Below are 21,488 nucleotides of genomic sequence, written 5' to 3' on the forward strand. Positions count from 1 at the left end.
ATTCCGTTACTAAAACCATGCCGGATGTCATTTATTTTGGTGTATACTGACCACTTTTGGCCTTCTCATGTTATGTCGAGGAAGGGTTTTCGTTTGACTCATCACATGAAGAGGCTACATGATTTTACTATTACTCAACATTTGACTTTTACAATTCTTAAGTACTTGTATGATAACTATTATCGTTTATTGTTCCCCATCAAACTTCCCTAATTTTACGAGAAAAGATTTTACTTCATTTCAGGCAGTACTGAAGGCAATTAGTAAACTATGTTATAAATCTCCGGTTCTTATTACGAAGGTTGCCGTTAATAGACATCTGAAGTCTTGCAAACATCTGACAAGTGCTATCTCATCAGATACGAACCATCCATCCCATTTACATTTTTCTTCCTAAACATCCTCTGATAAAACGAGACGTAAATACACTAAAATCAACGCATAAAAACTAGAGTAAGAAAGCTCTATAACATCACAACTAACACATTCACCTATACGATGAACAGGCTGTAAGAGTCGACCGAATCAAAAACATAAGTGAATCTGTTGTTAATTCACTGTTGTGTAGACTCTTATCTTCCTACAAATATTTCATTTACCTTTATATAATTTTATTTACTTGTTTCATTTATATATGAATGTAAACATACTTTCTGTGAAAAGTAACTATCACATATTTATATTTAAAACATTTCTAACGTATACAAATATGATTTTACGCCTTACTTTTCAATATTCTTCAGTATTATAAAAGAATAGAGCACGTTACAGTGTGATGTAATCTTACTCAAGAGACAAACTAACAGGTTTATAATTTCGCTCTAACAAAAATGTACTAAAGAATCACGAAATATAATACTTATTCCTCTGGAAGTAAAACTATTAACCATTCCCAAGAAACTACACTGATTCAATTGTATGATACACTCACTGAGTACCAATTGGCCTATCTAATACGGGTATCAAAAAAGAACTCCATTAACAAAGAAAGATTCTAGTTTCAGATAATAAGAAAAACATATGGCTGGTATGAAGGGTTAATATCTATCCCTTTTTGTGATACATGAGTCGAGATCTACATCCTAAAATCTTCTTTTAAAATTCAATATTTTTCCCACATCAAGTTATATTGGTTGTATGCTTTCAACAATTATATGAAGAGGAACAAATTCGAAGTGGTAAGATCAGAGAATTCGATACTTATAAATTTAGACAAGTAGTGATTAGTAGAAGTGTGATGAAGTAACAAATACATCTTCCATATCAATCGTTAAACATTATATTCAAAAAAAAAGTGGGAAACTTCATTAAAATCACATAATCTAATACAATTTCGATCATATGATGAACGTGATACGTTGACCAACTGATAAAAACGGAGTATTGAATAATTTTATACTCATAAATATGGACTAGTTAGTAGTGCACATCTACAACCCCAAAAGAGAACCAGAAATCGATTGCTCAGCAAAACGAATAAATTAGTTTTTAATTAAAAATAAAATATTTATACATAGTAGTATTCAGAATATTTTTTTCAAGAATTATTGTTTATTTATACTATTCACTTTGATTTAATTGACATTCTAACTGAACACGAAGAGCTGGATCAACATGACATTTAATCAAAGCATCGGCTATTGTAGGACAGCCTACTTGATCTTGCCATAAATTGAGTTCATTTCTAAGTCGATGCTTTAAATTGTTCAATGTAGAAATTCCTATTGGATAAAAATGATAAAACTGAATATTTTCATCTTCTGTAAACACTTCATCTTCATCGTAAAGAACCTTCATAGAAAATAAATTAAAGGATAACTCAGTAAGAATAGAGAATGTAGAAAATGGGGAGATACAAAAGCATATCAGCAACTCAGAATTAACTGAATACTAAAAATCGACAAGCTTATTGATAAGACTTTTCACATTAATGAAGAGTTTTAAGATGATTTTTACTACTTAAAGAACGGTTGAATATTACAAAATTAACCATATGAACTAGTGGATTATATCGTTCGCCCTCTAAGAGGTGAAGCTCCTCGGTTTCATTTAATGTGTGGTCGTGAATGTGTAATGTTAAAGAGTGCTAAAGTGGGTCTGCATATAGCTGCTAAATTTCAAAGGTTATCTATAGGTCCTTGGCTAATGTCACTCTGTGATTAGGATTACCAACAGAATTGTATTTTATAGTGACTTGTTATTAACGTGATTTTAATCAATGGTTTAAAAGGTTTATATATATTGTTGAATAATAATTCAGGTATAAATAATTGTTAGGACGGAAATTACGATGAAATATTAGGAGCACTATCAAAACTTGGATATAGTGAGAAGATACGTAAAGACAAGACACAAAGCTAACAAAAATTGTTTAAAATAAAACCAACGATAGTAATGATTCTCATTTCAGACTAGTACCTACTTTTAGGATACTCCATACTACTTATTATTAAACAGTAGTTTGAGTTATACCCAACTATTTTTATGGATAGCATTTCGTAATCTGTAGAACCTATCGTAGCAACTTCACTATACTACACTCTGATTCTGATGTTTGAATCCACTCACCTACTTGTCAAAGCATATCATCATTGTTTTATAATTTTTCTTGTGTGTAATAACAATTAAATACTAGTTTATGTTGAGCTACGAGTCGGAACTCGAAACATAGCAGTAAACTCATTTTGCTAATATTCCAACGCTTTTCTTTTGTATGCTTTTTAAAATACGATTATCACCATATCTCACGATTGGAATTTCGTGAATACTTAAAATTTATTCTGTCTCACTGAAATTTATCATACGTCCATAAAATTCTTGACTTATCTTTTCCGGATTAAAATCTTTGAACGGATTCTATGAGAATATTTCCTTTACAAAGTGCATGTGTTTAATGATGAAGATATTTTCAGCATAAAACATAGAAAAATACTGTACAAAAACCGCCCAGAAACACACAATAACGTTAAAATTGAATGTAGTGTAGAATATATATGCAGATAATTACAAACCTGTATAATAAGATTGATGACTGGTTCAAGCCATTGAGCATGCCAACTATCATTTACAGCCAAATCTTCCAAATATTTCACATCAAGTAGTTGGTGATCATTAATATTGTATGACTGAATACCTTGTCTAAAACAAGTGATAGCAGCAACGGCTATACACCGTCGATCAATATAACTAGGCAAAGAATCCACACGTCCTAACCACCGACGAATTGGTGAAATTAACAAGTTTCTTAATTCATCCAAAGTAGAACAACATTGCTGACCGATTGAATTATGATATCCTTGTAGCAATGAATATAAATTAGGAGGGTTGTTATTATCAGAAAATTTACGAACTAATTGTAATGTATAAGTAAAGCAAGACCTGAAAGATGGATGATAGAAGTTAGTTTCAACAGTACTAGCGTAAAATGTGAGGTAAAACAATAACTATTGTTACATGTAGTTTATTTCCGAAATTAAATGTAATAAGCAGAATAATTACAATAAATTATTGATAACCAAGTGATCATTTCTGTTATGATGGGCAGTATCCGAGAATAATACTGGTACACAAACTTCTTATATGAAAACCACAAAGTGGATACTGAGTGAGGAGACCAATGATAAAGGAAGAAACTTATCAGGATTAACTGGATCAAATACATGAGCACTTATTTATTATTTTAAAATAATAATAATAACATAATAATAACATAGACTCATAATCAGAGATCTTTGACTAGCACATAGTGACCTCATTTCGCAATTTTCGATTGCCCCATTGCATTATATATATATATATATATATATATATATATATATATACTTTAGCGTCTAGCCTCATGACTATTCACTAAGAGGTTAATCCATAAAATATCAATTCTTTGGAGATACTTATGGCAAAATACTTAGACCATATACATATATCATGCTGTCATACATCAAGTTTTAAAATCTAAAACACCAGGCACTGTTTTAAAAACTCTGTTAACAAAAAACTTACCACATATTAGGATACAATACTAATCGAGAGAGAAGTTCTAGTCGAAGTTCCGTAGCTTTTGGTGTAACATCAGAATGTGCATCTTCAGGAGCACGAATCAAGCAATATTTAGCAGCTAGAAAAATTAAACCAATTGCACTCGATGGTAAAGATGTAAAATTTTGTTGAGAATATTGGATGTCCAAATAAATCGTAAACCATACAATGAATAGTTTAAGTTGATTTAACCTTTGAAAATTGAACATAAAATAATAAAGAAATGTAAACAATGAGAAACCAAAGTAAATTATATGAAAGCGAAGATGGATAGTGGCTAGCAGTGGAATCCAGGACGTGCGTTTCGTCCTATTTGGGACTCGTCAGCAGGATCTACCTGCATCTGAGTTGATGTTCACTCTGGGACTCGGATCCAGTAGCGTTCGCTTCAAACGCCATCGCGTTATCCAGTTAGCTACTGAGTCCTGGTAGCCACTTACGTGTGCAATGGGGTGAAGTTTAATTCACTTGGTATTGTTTTACATGAATCTTCCCATTGATGTTTAGGACTGCAATTGATCAGCCTCTTATTGGCATATGTGCATACTGTGCGTACTGCCTCAATATTGAATTAAACTTCACAATATTGCACAAGCAAGTGGCTATCAGAACTCAGTAGCTAAGTGAATAACGTACTGAGTTCGAGTCCCAGAGTGAACATCAACTCAGATGCAGGTAGATCCTGCTGACGAGTCCCAAATAAGACGAAACGAGTATCATGGATTCCACTGCTAGCCTCTATCCATCTTTGCTTATAATGGTTGTAAATTAAGGCATTATCGACGCACAGTATGCACATATGTCAATAAGAGGCTGATCAATTGCAGTCCTAAACATCAATGGGAAGATTCATGTAAAACAATACTAAGTGAGTTAAATTATATGAAAGTTTGTCATTGAAGAACTAATAAGTCGAGTTAGTATATCATCCAAAATAACAAGAAAGTAAATATGTCAGTTTGTGAAAATGTTTAGTTTATAAGTATCTTCTATTGTTTATGATTAAAATATAAACGCTGCAAAAACCACAAGATAATGATACTAATATAACTTACATTCATTACATGTAATATTAACGAAAGATAAGTAACATTTACATAATAACTGTCTTATTCATAATTCATTATGTGAGTGAATCTTCAGCTCCTTGTTCAATAAACATGATAAATGTGTTAAATAAGAGGAAATAGTAAATTATTGATATTTGATTTCGTAAAAAAATTATCTACGCTTTATGATGTTAGTGTGAGTAAGCCACTAGATTGAAAGGTATCTTCTTATGGGCAGGATAGTTAAAATACAACAAAATGTTTAGAGTTGAAAATTGACTTTCCCATTCACACACTATATAAATAATAATTTTCTGTTACCAATGATTAGAGTGATGTAACTAATTTCAATTTGATTAGTACTTCCTGATAATGAGGCAAACCACCACTAAAGATCCAATTCGATTTTCACCAATATACTGGGAAAATCAGTTTCGTCTAAGACTAAAGAATGATAGATACAAATCAATGAAATCTTCGGTCGATCGAAACTAATACCCTCTCCAAGACTGTGTGTAAAGGTTTTCATTATTTTAAAAAATAATCAATAATCCCACCAGTTAACAGCTTAAAAATCTTTTAAACCAGTGATCCTTAAGATTGATATTTTCATTTTTATATGGAATTGATATCGATATTCGATAAGAAAAACGAATACAGTACCTATTCCAGTGTAACGTGTTCTATATGAGGGCAAAAATTTCCTTGTGAAAAATGGTCAATTTCCATACACACTGTGGTGGTGAGTGTTCCATTGGTGTTGGGATCCAGAGGTTGTTCATATGTTCAGCATCAGATGAAGTTTTCGACATTGCAGAGAGTTTTATCTACAAAACCACCTATATACATCAAATTTATCCATATGCAGTTGCAATAACGGAACTCTATTACATTATATGTATGTACATCGTATATGAGACTTTTTCGATGATGAATTCCCTAAGTGACTTACTAAATGAAACATGGTATACGCAATTATCAGTAGAATTTATATACCTATATTTCGACTCTTCATCTGTTTTATTTTCATCATTAATGCATGAAGAAGCTTGAGAATAAAGATCTTCTAAATTTACTTGTTCCCCAAGTGAATTATTCCAATTCAAACTGACAACCAACATAGATATCCAAAAGGGTTCGGACCACTGGCATATAAAGTTGTGCAAAATATCATTACCAGCCTTGTGAGCTAGTCTCAAAGTACCATAAGCAATACGGAAAACTAGCTATAATGTAATAAAAAAGTGAAAACAGTCATAAAACACTGGATCCCAAAAGAAAAATACATCTAATCAAACGATAAAGAAAGTTGCAAAGAATGATTAAAATATTGACTGTTACACATTTAGTCTAGATCCACCCAGTACCTAGACGTCAAAGTTATTTTCTAACGATGCCAAACAAAATGAAGAAACTTATCAATGATGACTGACATATACAACAAGTGTGACATTATTCAAAATTACACATCACATCGCCATACTTCAGTTAACTAGAAGCTATTATTCAACCACATCACTGTTCAGAGTTAATCGTCGGCTACTAGTTTATATCGCTTAACAATAAGCTTTAATTTAGCTAATTATGTTATTCATTAAGAATTTCAATTTAGTCAAAATACATTTCAATCTATTTCATAGAACAGCGAATGAACAAAGCTTTAAATGTAACAATAAACAGATTGAATTAACTGCAGAAAAAAGGTTATATTCATAGCTTAATGTATATTTGATGATTTTTTCGATATAAATATTTATTATTGTATTTTTATAAGATATGATTTTACCCAAAACATTTGAGTGTGTGTGTTGGGCAATAATTTGTTCCAGTGAACAATCACTGAAGAGATTAAACTTAAGTATTTACGAGGACATTAGCTAAAACCATGTGTACTATGACACCAGTTCATAAAGTTGATGACTTATTGACATCAACCATACACAAAATTAAAGACATTTCACAGTCTTTGAACTAGTGGAATTCATTGATTGAGATAGCGTGACGTAGAAATATTTACTCCTTAGTCAGTTCCTTCAACTATTCATTGATGTTTTGTTGATAACTTTTCAGTCCTGTTGAATTGCTTTCTCTATGAAGTTTCGACGCATAACAAACTTGACTGATGAACACGATTCTGTGTAATCGTATTTATTAGTCCAGCAATCTATCTATCTATTTGAAAAAAAAGAGTAGTTAGTTACACCGTAGTGAACGAGAACACAGGCGGGGACAACCAAATGTATTTGAACAGAATATCTTAGTAAAATCTGAGAACCATACAGTAAATACATAATTTTCAAAATGTCCATCAATTGTCTTTATTGCTTCTTCATTTCCATACCAATCACTCTTTGTTCCCGTCCTTTTTTCTTCGATCTTCTCAACCTTCTGCCGCCAGGCATTCCACTTTCGACCGGTGATATATACTACTTATATCAGTTGACATCAGTAGCACATACTACAACACTAGACTACTGATAAGTCCACTACTTTTAAAAAATGATGCAACATCCCAGAGCACTAAGTGATTATGTTATACATGAAAATTCTAATAGAAAGTAGGCTGTTGTTTCGACTTAATTCTAATGATGAAGATTGAAACACCAGAGGTTAGGAATTAAATTTAAATTAAAACATTTTGATTTGTTTTCATAATTTTCATTTATTTTTCTGAAAAATCCACTCGAAGAAAAGCAAAAAATTCTATTATAAACTCGGATTAATTCAGTAACACATTTGTGCACTAATCTTGTTATTCACAACTCCGAATTTAATACGATGAGCCATATACATATATAATTTCAAAAATGATAGCTTAATTCATACTATCTAACTTACATCAGCCTGTTCACCCGAATCCACGCGACCTAGTAATGGTCGTTTCAACGAAGTACTAACTGACAGGTCTCCACCAGCTTTCGTTAAATGTACGCTATCTCCAACTAATATAGGCATTAAATTAATTAAATCTGGTGACCATGCTGAATTAAGACCTTCAACTAAACTTGCCCATAAACAAACAGCTGGTTCAAATAAAGCTTCTGAACCATTTATTTGATTTTCTTCTGCTTGATATAATGATATTTGAATTAAATTAATTACAGAACTGTGTATTAATGTATTGAACTCAGGGAGAAGTGAAGAACATTCATTGAATCCATTAAATTCAGTAATTAGAAGACAGACAGTGTTTAGAATACTAGCTCGTAGTGCAGCACTTAGACCACCTATTAAGGTGTCGAAATAAATTAACATTAGACAAAGAAATAAATACGAAAAATAACATGCAAATTATTATCAGTCACTCAACAGGAACGTTCATCTTGGTATAGCTAAAATCCAGAATAAATATTTTAGTTAATCAAAATATTTAAGATCGAGTGTTTACTTTTAACTAACTTCTTGATCACAACTGTAACTAAATAAACACGATGATCCGGTTAGTTCACCGTGATAACCTAATTGAACAAAACTGACTAGAAAACTTATTACACAAGATCCTATAATGACAGTCTGAATGTCTGCAGAAAGGTATGATAAAAAGCAGTACATTCCAAGTATTTCTGACTATAACAGGGTGAACCCGCTACGTTTCTGTCAACACCTATAACTTTGTAGAGAAGTGTGAAGTGTGCCAATTTAACGAAGAGAAGGTAAACTGTGCAACAGACTACTGTGTACTACTGTATGAATATGAAACGTGGTCTATGAAACCAGTAGACATGGATCGGTTATAAGCAACCAATATGTATCTGTGAATATGTTATGTCCCGACAAGAATAATGAATGGTCACTTTTGGGATCCATTTACCGAACAATACCAAACTTATATTCCTATTATATAATTATTAAGTAACTAAACTACGCATATTCGTATTCCTGTTATTATAAGCTTTATGTTGACCCATAAACTATTATTATACGTTTTACCAGTCTTGAGTTATACCCAGTATATTAATTACTACCTCCCTCATTCACAGCCACATCTGGCTAATTCTTGTACAAATGTTGTTTCATATTTTACTGGTACGTTGTCGTCTGTTTGATTGGTATATAAACTCAGTATGTTTGAAATATAATGATTCAAATGGCAGAGGCTCGGATTGGTGTTCTGGACATAACTGGCTGGGCTAGGCAGGAAGCAGGACCAATCAAGACTCTAGACTGCTCGCACGTGTTTTACGCGTTATTGGTCCGATCGACAATTCACTTCCCTCTAACAGGCGGTCACAAGTTATAACAGAATGACTGCTCGCAAGTCACAGAACTACTGGGTGACCGATGATGACCTTAAATGTACAAAGCTGGCAAAATGTGATTTATAGGTTTGTGAAGTTGAAAACGATTGTCTGGTGACATGATCAGGGTAAGCGTCACCTATTATCACTTGCCATCTGATCCTGAGCCAAAGTCAAGATGTTAAGAGATTAAGAGAGATTTGACCGAGGAATGGCATCGACCTATCAGGCCATTGACTGTCCATCTGCGTTGTGCGCATAGAAAACATGAGTTTATCTCATATATATATAATCGAAGTTCCAAAAGTCATTGCTGACTACAGTACATAATACCTAAATACTTGGACAGGTCAACAATGTTTCTTTATGTTAGTTTTTAGATAAATTTTCGCCAGATAGATAAATGAATATCTGTAAAAATCAAAGAATAATCTGTATAAAATAATAAAGATAATAATGTAGTTGGGCCAGTGACAAATATTGTCCGACGTAACAAAAAGCAATACCAACAAGATAATTCACGGTGTAGTATATTGCCATTATGATGTTGAGAACTTTCACATATTATAAATAAGTAATATATTGGTAATATCCCAATGAGTAGAAAAACCAGATTTTCTGACGTTTCGTAACTTAGTGTAGGCCACTTCTTCAGAAAACAAATAACCAAATCAAAATTAATCCAAGTTTAAATAGCACGACGGAACAACATATTGTGTTCCAATGTGTTACATTATAGTTGACTACAAACTATTCAAAATTGGTCCTACATATTACGAAGTTAATATAATATACAAATGATTATATATTGACTTACCAAAACTCCATAAATGATTCAAAGTGTTTAGAATTGGAGTAATGAATTGAGGATAAGTAATTAAATCAATTTTATGAATTAATTTTCCTAATAAAGTTAGCATATAGATTTGTGTTTCACATTCTTTAACATCCTAAATGTATATATTTAAAGAGATAAGAAAAACAGTATGAAGTTTTATGGCTATTTAGAAAGTTCTCAATGTTGTTTATAACTTTCGAAAGTTTATATTAGTGTTTATGTAAATCAATTCATATGCAATATCTAATTAACGCAAATAAAACCTCTTAATCTTAACAGAAGCCAAAAAAGGTTAAGCCTTTGCTGGTTAGTTGATGCTTATGAGAAAATCTAAAGAATCTCCTGATGCAATGATTATATACCTTTTCGATCAAAGTAGACCAGTGTATAAATTACTGTCTATAATGACAATCCAAAATTTAAAGCTTTTTAATAATCATCTAATAAGGAGTCAGGTATTGTACAGGGAACTAACACTGAAGTAAAAACGTTGGTTGTCTTTCTCATCGACTGTGATAAGCAAACTTGACGGCTAAAGAGTGTTAGAGCCAAAAAAAGTTAGTCATTAAAGTATTTGGATTTAAAACTTGACAGAATAACATTGAAAACGCAAATATACTGCATTATTTAGGAAGCGATTTTATGAACATGTGGTTGCTTAAGTTCTCGTGGTAGATAAACTTTTATTAATAAACGGTTGAACATTGTTATAACCTGTGACCTGTGTGCCCTGTTAATGGATAACGTAACGATACCGCCAATTAGGGAGCAGTGAATTATCGATCGAACCAATGACGTATAAAACACGTGCGAGTAGTCTAGAGTGCTGATTGGTCCCGCTTTCTGTCTAGCCCAGCCAGTTAAGTCAAGAACACGAATCTCAACATCTGCCATATAAATCATTTATTTCAAACATGCGGGGTTTATATGCCAACCAAACAGACCACATAATACCATAAAATAAGAAACAACATTTGTACAAGATTTGGCCAAATATGGATGTGAATGTGGGAGGTAGTGATTAATAGACAGGGAATAATTCAAGAATGGAAAATCGTATAACAGTTCGTAGGTTAAAATAAAGCTTATGATAAGAGAGACATGAATATGAATAGTTTAATTAATTAACAATTATACGATAAAAATATACGCATAGTATTGGTCCACAAATGGGTCCCAAAATTTACCACTCATTATTCTTATCGGGACATAACAAACATAATGTCGATAAATCCACTACGTCATTAGCAGGAACTCGGGCAACTTCATGAACGTAAGGCTGCTCCATGAATGACTAGGTATGTTGGTATTTTCAAAACTTGGAGGTTTGTTGTTAGCAATTGTTTAAACAGAATGTCGATAAATCCACTATCTAGGGTTTTTGAAAACAACATAGCACTAATGGTCACTGCTAAGCACCATATAACGGGTTTTTTAAGAGATTATATTGTTAGAAGTAGATTGTTAAGAGAAATTAAGACGAGCTTTTAGAGCACTCCTGTTAATTATTTATGTCACACAATAACCAAATAAATGTTCGCTCAGAGTTACATCAACTTATTGAGAGATAGGAATATCATTCGATTTCATAACCTCTTGTTGATGAACTACCGAATGTGTCGAAACTGAAAAATTGAACCAAATTCACAGTTTGACACGAAAAAAATGAATTAAGTAAACTTACAACAGAGCAACTAATCGATATCAATTTAGTAACCCTATGGTAGAATGATTGAAGATTCTAGGGTTATCTCCGAAAGAAGTTTAAAAAAAAGAGGAACACTGAAGATTCAAAAGGTCAGAATGAAGTTGTCTGGCACTCCTTCACTTTCAATTATGTCAGTTAAATCATTAAGACTGTAAGAGTACCAAACTAGACAAAATTGTTGTTTTAAATGGTGGTCTAGCTTCAACTGACTCATGATTTCAATCTGTGAAAATTTCTAAAATCTCCACAAACCCATTCTGATAATATGTTTGTAATATCCCAATGAGTAGAAAATTAGATTTTCTGACGTTTCGTGACTTAGTGTAAGTCACTTCTTCAGAGAATAAATAACCAAATTAAAATTAACCCAAGCTTAAATAGTACAACCTTTCTTACCATAAAGTTCACACAAGTTTTCATTCTTAAACAATCCACACATACATACACACACAAATTTACATACATATCACTTATGAATCACCATGACAGAAATGACAAGACATCAACTTGTTCAGATCTGTTTTTGATTGATCCAATATTATTCTTGCATTGTTCCGTTGTACTATTTAAACTTGGATTAGTTTTAATTTGGTTATTTATTCTCTGAAGAAGTGACTTACACTAAGTCACGAAACGTCAGAAAATCTAATTTTCTACTCATTGGGATATTACAAATATATTATTTTTATTTATAACAATCAACCCAATGCTCAATTTATTCGAGATTATCAAATCAAACCTTGGTAGTGATACCTACAAAATTGTTGTCTGTTGAAGAACCCAACATATCACAAGCTTAACCTAGCACAAGCCAACACGAGCTTCGCTACATACTGCATAAACATATTCTCATCAACCGGTCAATTTGATAAAATAAGTTTCGGATCTTAAATAACTGGAAACGATGAATTCAGTCACAACGTAAAACAATCCAAGATGAAAGCTCAAGGAAGATATTGATTCAAAAGTTTCAGATGAACGCTAACAACTAGAATACGTGCCTCTGTATGATGGCCATTTATGACGGAGCTAATGCCAGCTTCCTTCTATGATGGCTTTGAATACACACTTGACGGTAGGAGTTTAGATTCCACAGAGATCACCGATTCCGATTGCTGAGGAGAGCTAATTAGCACGAAACTTGAGTTTAAGGCTTCTTACCGATTACCACTAAACAACTAACACTGAAGATTTTTCAGCATTATTTTTATCGTTATTGATAGATATTTAGATCGTCGTTGGAACTATTATAACTGTCAAATTTAACTGAAACTCTAAAATAATCATGACTGAAAAAAACCTTTGCAGCGCGTTCGATTTCACACATAAAAATTATAATACGTCTACGGATAATTGGTGTATTCATTTGTCTACTCACAATCCGAAGATCTGAGAATATATAAAAGAAATTTATAAAAAAATCTTTCTTACCTGGATTAGAAAAAGAGTACCATTTAGTACATTTTCGGCATGTAACACCAAAACATCCTCAGGAAATACTGATACTTCCAGAAGCCATGTAAGACTGTATGCAGCTGCTAGTCTGATGCACATCATTAATTGTTTTTGGAAAACATTCTGATCCCAATTAGATGGACGATTCAAAAATCGATTGATGTGTGAAAGAGCATCATTACAGTTAGGTTTCAGTGATGAACTACTCATAATTTCAATAAAATATGTAAAAATATATTTAGAGAAAATAAACCAGTAAGTTTCACAACGAATATGTTATCAGTCTTATATTCTTTCGTAGTTCTTTTAGTGTACTCATATTAATAGGCTATATTGTTTTCCTTGATAAAACAGATTATGTAATGGCAAATTGATGCAGACTACATATTAACCCTCATACGAACACAGTCTGTTCATAATAATAAGGTAATATGATGACTGAGAACTGAAGAAACAACATTCTACAGTTCCATGAGGTAAAATATGTCATACAGTTAAAAATATCGAGAGAAACTCAACTTTTACTCGTTATACAAACATCTGACGTATCAACGATGTTTCACGTGGTGTTCAATGATTTATTTAACCGACTAACTTCATATGTTCTCACAGATTTACTAACTCCAGCCAAGAGGACAGTGCTTTTTAACACAACTCAAGCTAACAGTCAAAAACTTCACAGATTAGTCACATGTCATGGAGTGAATATTGAAGGTTCTTATTAGCCTACGATTTTCCCACTGTTAATAAAGTCATATTATACAGTGGTTCGGAATCCGTGAAACATTGATCAGTGCAGATTCATAACACGATTAGATGGATTAATGTCATTGTCTACATCTTTAGGCCAATATACATATATAATGAAAATATTGCTTTGTTCTTCTAAAACTTTGATAATAAACATTATTAACATACTTACAACTCCACATCTCCTGGTGCGATACACTGTACACTGTAACGCGATAAAAGAGATAGAGTTCGAGTTAGAATCGTAACAGAAGTAATTTCATTTTCCATAGGTTGTGACCCTATGCGATCTTGTATGGAATTTCCTACTGCCAAGCCATCAGCTATAAGCTGTTCCGCTAAGGTAATCCAATTTGCTTTTGTTCCAAAATATGGTAAACACAGTTGTACAAATCTCATAATAGCTTCGAAGATATATGGTTTATTTGTTCCAGGATTAACTGACTAAAAGAAAATAAAATAATCTGATTATAAAAACCCAGTTATAATATGAGTATCAGACATTCAATTTAGTAAACCGCTCACAAATCGTGGAATAAAATGTACAAGGAAAATTATATTTAAGTAGACAAGAAAAATCTAAAGAGTTTTGATCATTACCTTACGTTTTACCAACAGTAGCGCATCAGAAAAGTATTTCATCAATTCGACTGAGCGAGTGATCAATATATTTAGTTTTGAAGACAGTCAGTCATAAAGTAGAGCATGGTACGTATGTACATCGATTCAGGTTACCATACCCCATTAGCTAACATAGATGAAATTGTCAGACAGAATACCAGAATTGTAGAGGTAGTAACAGTATCAATGGTAATAAGAAACACTACGCATCGAACATACAATTCGAGAAGAGAATGTAGATTAGTGAAAACAAAACACGAAAATAGTTATGAGGAATTCGGAATCTCAAAATTCAAGGAAGGACAAAGAACGGATGCACTTGCACCGTTACAAGTGATTTTGAGCCACGTCATTCAAAGTCTCTAACCATTGGTTACGACAATCACATGGACCCTAACCAGGTAGTCTACACCTATTGGCATGGCTGAGTTTAATTGTCAGTGACTTCATGAACTGATGCCATGTTTTAGTTAAGCCGTCCCTAGCTTTCCTACAGCCTATTCTTACACCAGAAAACATTGTCCGTCGAGGTAGACGGTGATTGGGCATACACAACACATGTTCCAAACACCTCAGTTAATGAAGATTGACTACCCCATCAATCAAGTTGTCATCTTTACCTAGCTCCGTATTCCTAACTCAGGTATTTTATACTCGGTGGTCACGAAATACACGAGCAATGCTTCGAATACACCTATAACTGAATGCTAGTGACCTACGAATATCCTCTATTCTTAATGGCCATGTTTCACATCCATAAAGTAGAACTGCTGTGCAGTAAACTCGTTCTTTGGTTGGCAGATGTTTATCTCGCTTGCATCAGCCAAGAAAAATACAACCAGAAGGGATCTTTTCAGTTGACGACGTTCCTATCACTTATATGAAGAAATTAAGAGAAAATCATGATAGGACCACCGTTCGGTGCTCATAGAAGTGTCAGGATGACTGTCATTTCCCGGTTTCCCACACCGTAGAAAAATATTTTTCCTGAGGGACTTGAATTAGTGGTGGTTTTAGCAACATGCGAGCGTGATTGAAGAACCCGAGGGACAACTGCTTGAGGCCGGTTGCTTACGTCTTTTCTGGGAAAGATTTTTGATGTATTGGCTCCGCACTTTTAAAATCCTTACCGAGGGAGACGGAGATCCGTAGGGTAAGGTGAGATGTGACATTTTTAGGGTCGACCTTTTTTGACCCCATCCATCTTTGCAGCTCCTGGTTGCTTGAGGGAAACGACTTACTGCTGCCACACTACACTACAGTCAGCAGTACTACTTCACCCTTGGACCTTAAGTTGATGTTTTTAGTCTTACCGTTCTTCAATAGACCTGCCTGATATAGTAGGACATAAAGGAACATTTGTTTCAGCCAATGTAGCTCGGTTGAGTCATCACGACAGATAAGCCCAACCACCACGTCAAGGTAGCAGCTACGGTAGGGAGTTCTTGAGAAAGTTGTTCATTGCTAAGCTAAAATCAGACAAGCGTAGGTTTATCTAACTGTAGTGTTTGATAAAGAATTAAGATTGTAAGACGGAAAATTATAAACCTATACTAATGATCTGCTGTATTAATAAAAACCGCTTACTATACGTTTACGAAAAGCGTGGTTCATATCATTACCTATTGTATTGGGATCACCAGTTAGGCATCTACAGTCGGTTATTAATTGGTTTAGTGTTTGATAGCTGGATTATACTAACAAGATATAAAACCATTGCACTTCGAGTGCACCAACAGTCTCATTATAGAAGAACAGTTCAGACTCAGTACATACAAGCCAACTTCGATAAATTATAAGACTTAAAAATCGGTTCTTAATTTCTTCTGACAGCGTTCACTCCAAAACTGGTTCAGGTTCCCCCACTCTACGATAGTACGTGTAAAGAAAATCAATTAAAACAGAGAAATATCAAACAGAATGAATAAGGGAGGTATATAGACATTTAGAGTAATAAGACGTTCAGAATGTTCAGGAAAAGCCATAATGATCATATAAATTTACACTTCTCACCTGAACTATCTCATATAACACTGGGTCCGCCTCCTCATATAATCGGCAGAATATTGTAAAGATGAGTTCTGTTAATTGACGACAAGGATGAGGTGTTAGCATGTGCTGGGAACTATCAGAGATACCCATTATTGTTTCAATGTTACATACACACAATTCACTTGCTTGATTATCTACATTCCAAATAGAATTTAAATCAGCATAGACTGAATTAGCTTTAGAGTCATGTCCTACACTGATACTGGAAATCCCACCCGACGATAAACAACCCTCTGGATCACTTGTGAAAAACTGTAACTCGTTTGGAGTAAGTATAAACCAATGTTCAAAAAGTGACATCATGAAGTACGTCCATTTGTTGCTGATTTGTCCACTGGGTAACTGATAAGGCTGAGACATCCACAGTGCTAGCTGAAATACACGTTCATTGAATAATGGAGTTACTTGAAAATGATAAAAACATTTATCTCCAGAGTGAACTTTGGAGTATGCAAGACAGTTTTGATAAAAGTCTGCTAATTGATCAATCAATAAAAAATGAGTGGTAAAAGCAAGTAGTATTTCGATAAGAACAACCAAGTATATATGAAATGTCAGTCAATCACCATCAACGTAGAGCCTCGCATAGATATCGACTGACCTAAGTTGCCATAGCATATTAGCACGACGAAATGGAAAATAGCAAGATGAGTTACGGAACACAAACAATACAACAATGTGAGTGAGAGACTGAGTATTGCTACAAAAAGACAGTGAGAAGGCATGCATGAAAGGACGCTAGTAATAAAAATCTAAGAGGAGATAAATAGTTAATACACCAGTGCTATTGTGAACGACTTTGGACCATGTCATACAAGTTCAACAACCACTGGTCGAGGTCATAAGGTAGTTTGAATTTACTAGCATGACTCAAACCAACAATCAACGACTTCATGGACTAAGCTTACGTTTAGTTTCGTCGTCCCTAACTTTCTTCCAAGCATACATCACTCGTCGAGGTAGGTGGTGGTTATTTAATTATTTAGAACATGTGTAGACTACATATGAGCAAACGTTCTGTAAAACACCTGTTTACCAGTCAAAATACACGTAAAAAACCCCAAAAGATTATCTGGACGACAAGCCAGAAATTAAGTCAACTGTATAAATTCCTTGGTACTGCCGAGGGTTGGGAGAGTCCGCTCTTCTTCGGGAAACGCCCTCACATAGCCACGCGGATACAGACACTGCCAGAGAAGTCCTACTCAATGCTTTCTCGTGGCGAGGGTGTTGTTTACGAAATTGAGAGGACGAAAAGCGAGTGTCCGGTGCTTAAACCGGATCGGTGGACACGGAGAGTTCACCTAGGGGAGTTGGAAAACTCCGACTTCAAACCAGTGGTGCTCCAGGATCCTGTGATAAGAAATGGCGTGTGAACCTACTGCTGGTCACCTAATGCCCTGGGGATCCACCTCCTAACGTTGCTCTACTGCCTTGTGTATGAGACCTCTAAGTCAAAGGCTCGGGGAGTAGCTTTCTAAGAAAAGCACCTGCTCTAGTTTAGGCGCCCGTGTAGTATTCCAACCCTCACATAAATCGGGTGAAATGTGGAGCATATACATTTGGTGCCTCCTTGTACCAATGTGTATGTGTTTAAATAAACAATAAGGAAACTAGGAACACACGAATCACAAAACCACATACTAAACATATTAAGCCACGTCTTTTAAATTAGACATTTCAATAAGCCTCAAGTATTATATCCTATCCGTTCAGATAGAAAATTCCCCTCAATATTAACACTAAAGCAAGTCGAATATCACTGAAGACCTGATCTTTCTAGATGTACGTCAGCGTAGTAATCTTAATTGCTCTTGCAACTGGTTTAAATTTTGTAATATCGAATATGACTTACATAAATAATCTATATAACTCTGTGCTACTAAGATTAAATCCTAGCGTGCTTCCGTGATATAATTTAAGTGCAAAACCTGGTTGATTTCTGAAATACAATATTAGGTAACTCGATTAATCACTTCAAAGAGCAGTCCGTGTGACAGAAAAGTTACCTTTCGAAAACCCACATAACGTACCTTACGCTTCCCATGTTCAGTGAGATCGACCTGACCTCCGTATTTCGGCGACTTGCAACAAAGTACGCCGTAAGCAATTCCCAAAAGCCACTTCACTGCACATGCATCCTTGTAATTCGATTGTACATCACCAGAATAGGAAACAATGATCAAAATACGATCTAATATATGTTCAATAACGCAATCTCTGGTTTCCGAAGGACAGGATAAAAACAAAGCAAACAATAACTTTGATATACGCCGGCGAAACACAAACATCAGGGGGAACTTTTCAGCGTCCAGCATACTTTGAAATGCCAATTCCAAAGCCAAAAGGGCAACCGCAAAAGCATCTTCATAGATCTCTGTTTTATTGACCAGAGCTACGTCAATTTTACCAACCAAGTTAAAACACGAATAAAGTAACTTCGAAAGTTTTATACACGGATCAATATTCACCTCTAGATTTGTAGTCGCACTTTTAAAGCAATTTATAACACTTGGTAATAACTTCGTGACCGTGGCATTAAAAGCGCGGCGCCGTGTAGGCAACCTGAAACTAGCTGCTGCCTTCAGTCCAGACCGCAAGGAAGACCATGCGTGCCAACACAAAAGATTATCCCACAGAGAGTCGGACCAATCATTCTTGAGCCACTCGTTTTTTACGTACCTTGCAGTTAACTCAGCGACAAGTCCACTGATCCGTGGAATATTCTCAACTAGATTGGTAAAGCTATTTTCCGTACCCCGTGATATATATTCAAAAAATAACATCTCAACTTTCTTTTTGACATTAAGATCAACACTATGCCTGTTTTTGCAATCAAACACCATATTCTTGAGGTAGATAAGTCCCAAAAAACGTCCATCAGCAGATAAACTACCATTGTTAGAAAAAACACACGATGCTATGGCCGAACATATATTATCACAATTCTCTCCTGATTGGGTCCCCGAAGTAAGATGCTGACTTGCAGGTACCATTACACTCGGATCATCACATGCTGCAGAATTAAGTAGGCTAATGATATCGAGACTCATCAACACAGTGACAAAACAGAGGAGTGGTGCACACAAACACAGTGACGCAACCTTCAAAATCCGCTGGTTTCAATCTTCAGTAATAAAGATATGAGATCTATCGCCCTAGATTATTACTTGCAGTTTTTAACAATGTGAAGGTCCAATATCTCTGTAAAAATGTCAACAGAAAGGGCCGATATTACGTGTCCCATTAGAGAATTTTAATAATTCACTTCTCGGTGCGAGAAACGAAACTCCAGACGTAGACGTTTAGACCTCGGTTTTTGAAATTTCTCAGGATGTCCCCTCAAATGACCAGTCCTAGATGGAAAGAAAAGATAAGACATAATAATCCTACGGCAGTCGTTTAGTATACGATAAGCCGATATTCAATCACTCTATAATCTACAGTAAGATAACGAGCATTTTTGGCCAGTTTGACGGAAGCACTTTCCACATAATCCCCCAACAGTTTTATTCGTCTCCATTTAGAGTACGAAAACTTAGTATTTTCTCCGTCGCTCCAAAAGGATAAGGACACTCTGGAGCGTGTTGAACGGCGAGCCACGGAATCAGTTCGGGGACTCAAATTAAAACCTTATGAAGAGCACCTCCAATTTATTAACCTTTACCTATTAAAGTATAGGCGTCTTAAAAATGACCTTCTAATGGCTTACAGTATCCTTAACACTTCTGGACATCCTCTTAAACACCTGCTTAAGCTAAGTCTCAACACCAACCTAAGGAGTAACACCCAGCAAATTGGAGACACAACATAGCAGACTAGACACAGCTTCTACTCCTTAAGAGTTTTCAAATGCTGGAATTCGCTGCTGGCTGAGCTAGTCTTAGCGACTTCATAGGAGTCCTTTAGGAGTGAACTTGACTTATTCTTGAGGACTAGGGATAACTTCGTATCATGATTTACCATTTTCTTTTTTTCCTCTATTATTACCTAGGATCCTGCCTTGAGGTATTGGTGATCCACAGCTACTAGACACGGAAGCTCGTTATGCGAAAGCTTCTTCTATTCTGTCCACAACTGTTTGATCCATTTGAACTATTTGAACGAAAAAAGTTAAGGTGTCTCACTCTATCTTCATAAGATAGGCCAGAGTGACCTTCTATCAATTTAGTCCCTCGTCGTTGGACTCCTTCCAGCATATCCGCCTCATACTTGAAACAAGGAATCGCTACTTCAATCCCATATTCCGAATGCGGTCTCACGAAAGTCGGGTATAACAATGTGAACATTTCTTCGTTCAAATACTCAGAAGACCTACGAATAACCCATAATATCTCATAGCTTTTTGCAGCAGCAGCCTCACAGTTACTCATGGTTTTGAGATCGATGCTTCTTATGACTTCTAGGAATATTTCAATATTTAGCCTCAGCCCAATCTTCTCTTGCAGTGAGAAGATTTGTCAAACATGATAGGCCTGTCCGAAAACCATGTCGTTCCCTGGATAAAAGATTATGCCCTTTTACATAGCTCATAAGGCCATCCGATTAAACTTTTCCATTAGTTTTACGACCAAACTGGTTGGACTGACGAGCTGATAGTTACTAAATAAGTCTCTACTCTACGCCTTATACACCGGACTAATTATTGTCTCTTTTCAGTATCCTGGCAGTCTGGAATGCCGCAGAGAAATTGTAGTGTTAGTCATTAGTTTTAGCCCATAATATATCTTATTCTAGTTTTC

At 34.7% G+C, this 21,488-nt stretch overlaps 1 protein-coding gene across 2 annotated transcripts; it reads right to left on the reverse strand.

Moving 5' to 3' along the window:
• Nucleotides 1-1,024: 1,024 nt before the first annotated feature.
• MS3_00004243 (uncharacterized protein) lies at nucleotides 1,025-19,862 on the reverse strand (the record flags this gene model as incomplete). 2 transcript variants are annotated; one of them, XM_051212135.1, is made up of 10 exons in its annotated part: nucleotides 1,025-1,791; nucleotides 3,012-3,378; nucleotides 4,000-4,227; nucleotides 6,081-6,310; nucleotides 7,923-8,311; nucleotides 10,140-10,272; nucleotides 13,300-13,525; nucleotides 14,246-14,517; nucleotides 16,708-17,118; nucleotides 18,780-19,862. In XM_051212135.1, coding segments are annotated over 10 exons (3,570 nt in total), but the record flags the coding sequence as incomplete, so codon positions are not given. The 2 variants fall into 2 exon arrangements, with proteins under 2 accessions (XP_051073321.1, XP_051073322.1); XM_051212136.1 differs by having other exon boundaries at nucleotides 1,465-1,791; nucleotides 3,012-3,295.
• Nucleotides 19,863-21,488: the final 1,626 nt, after the last annotated feature.

Source organism: Schistosoma haematobium, chromosome 1, assembly GCF_000699445.3.
Source record: "Schistosoma haematobium chromosome 1, whole genome shotgun sequence".
Lineage (NCBI taxonomy): Eukaryota > Metazoa > Platyhelminthes > Trematoda > Strigeidida > Schistosomatidae > Schistosoma > Schistosoma haematobium.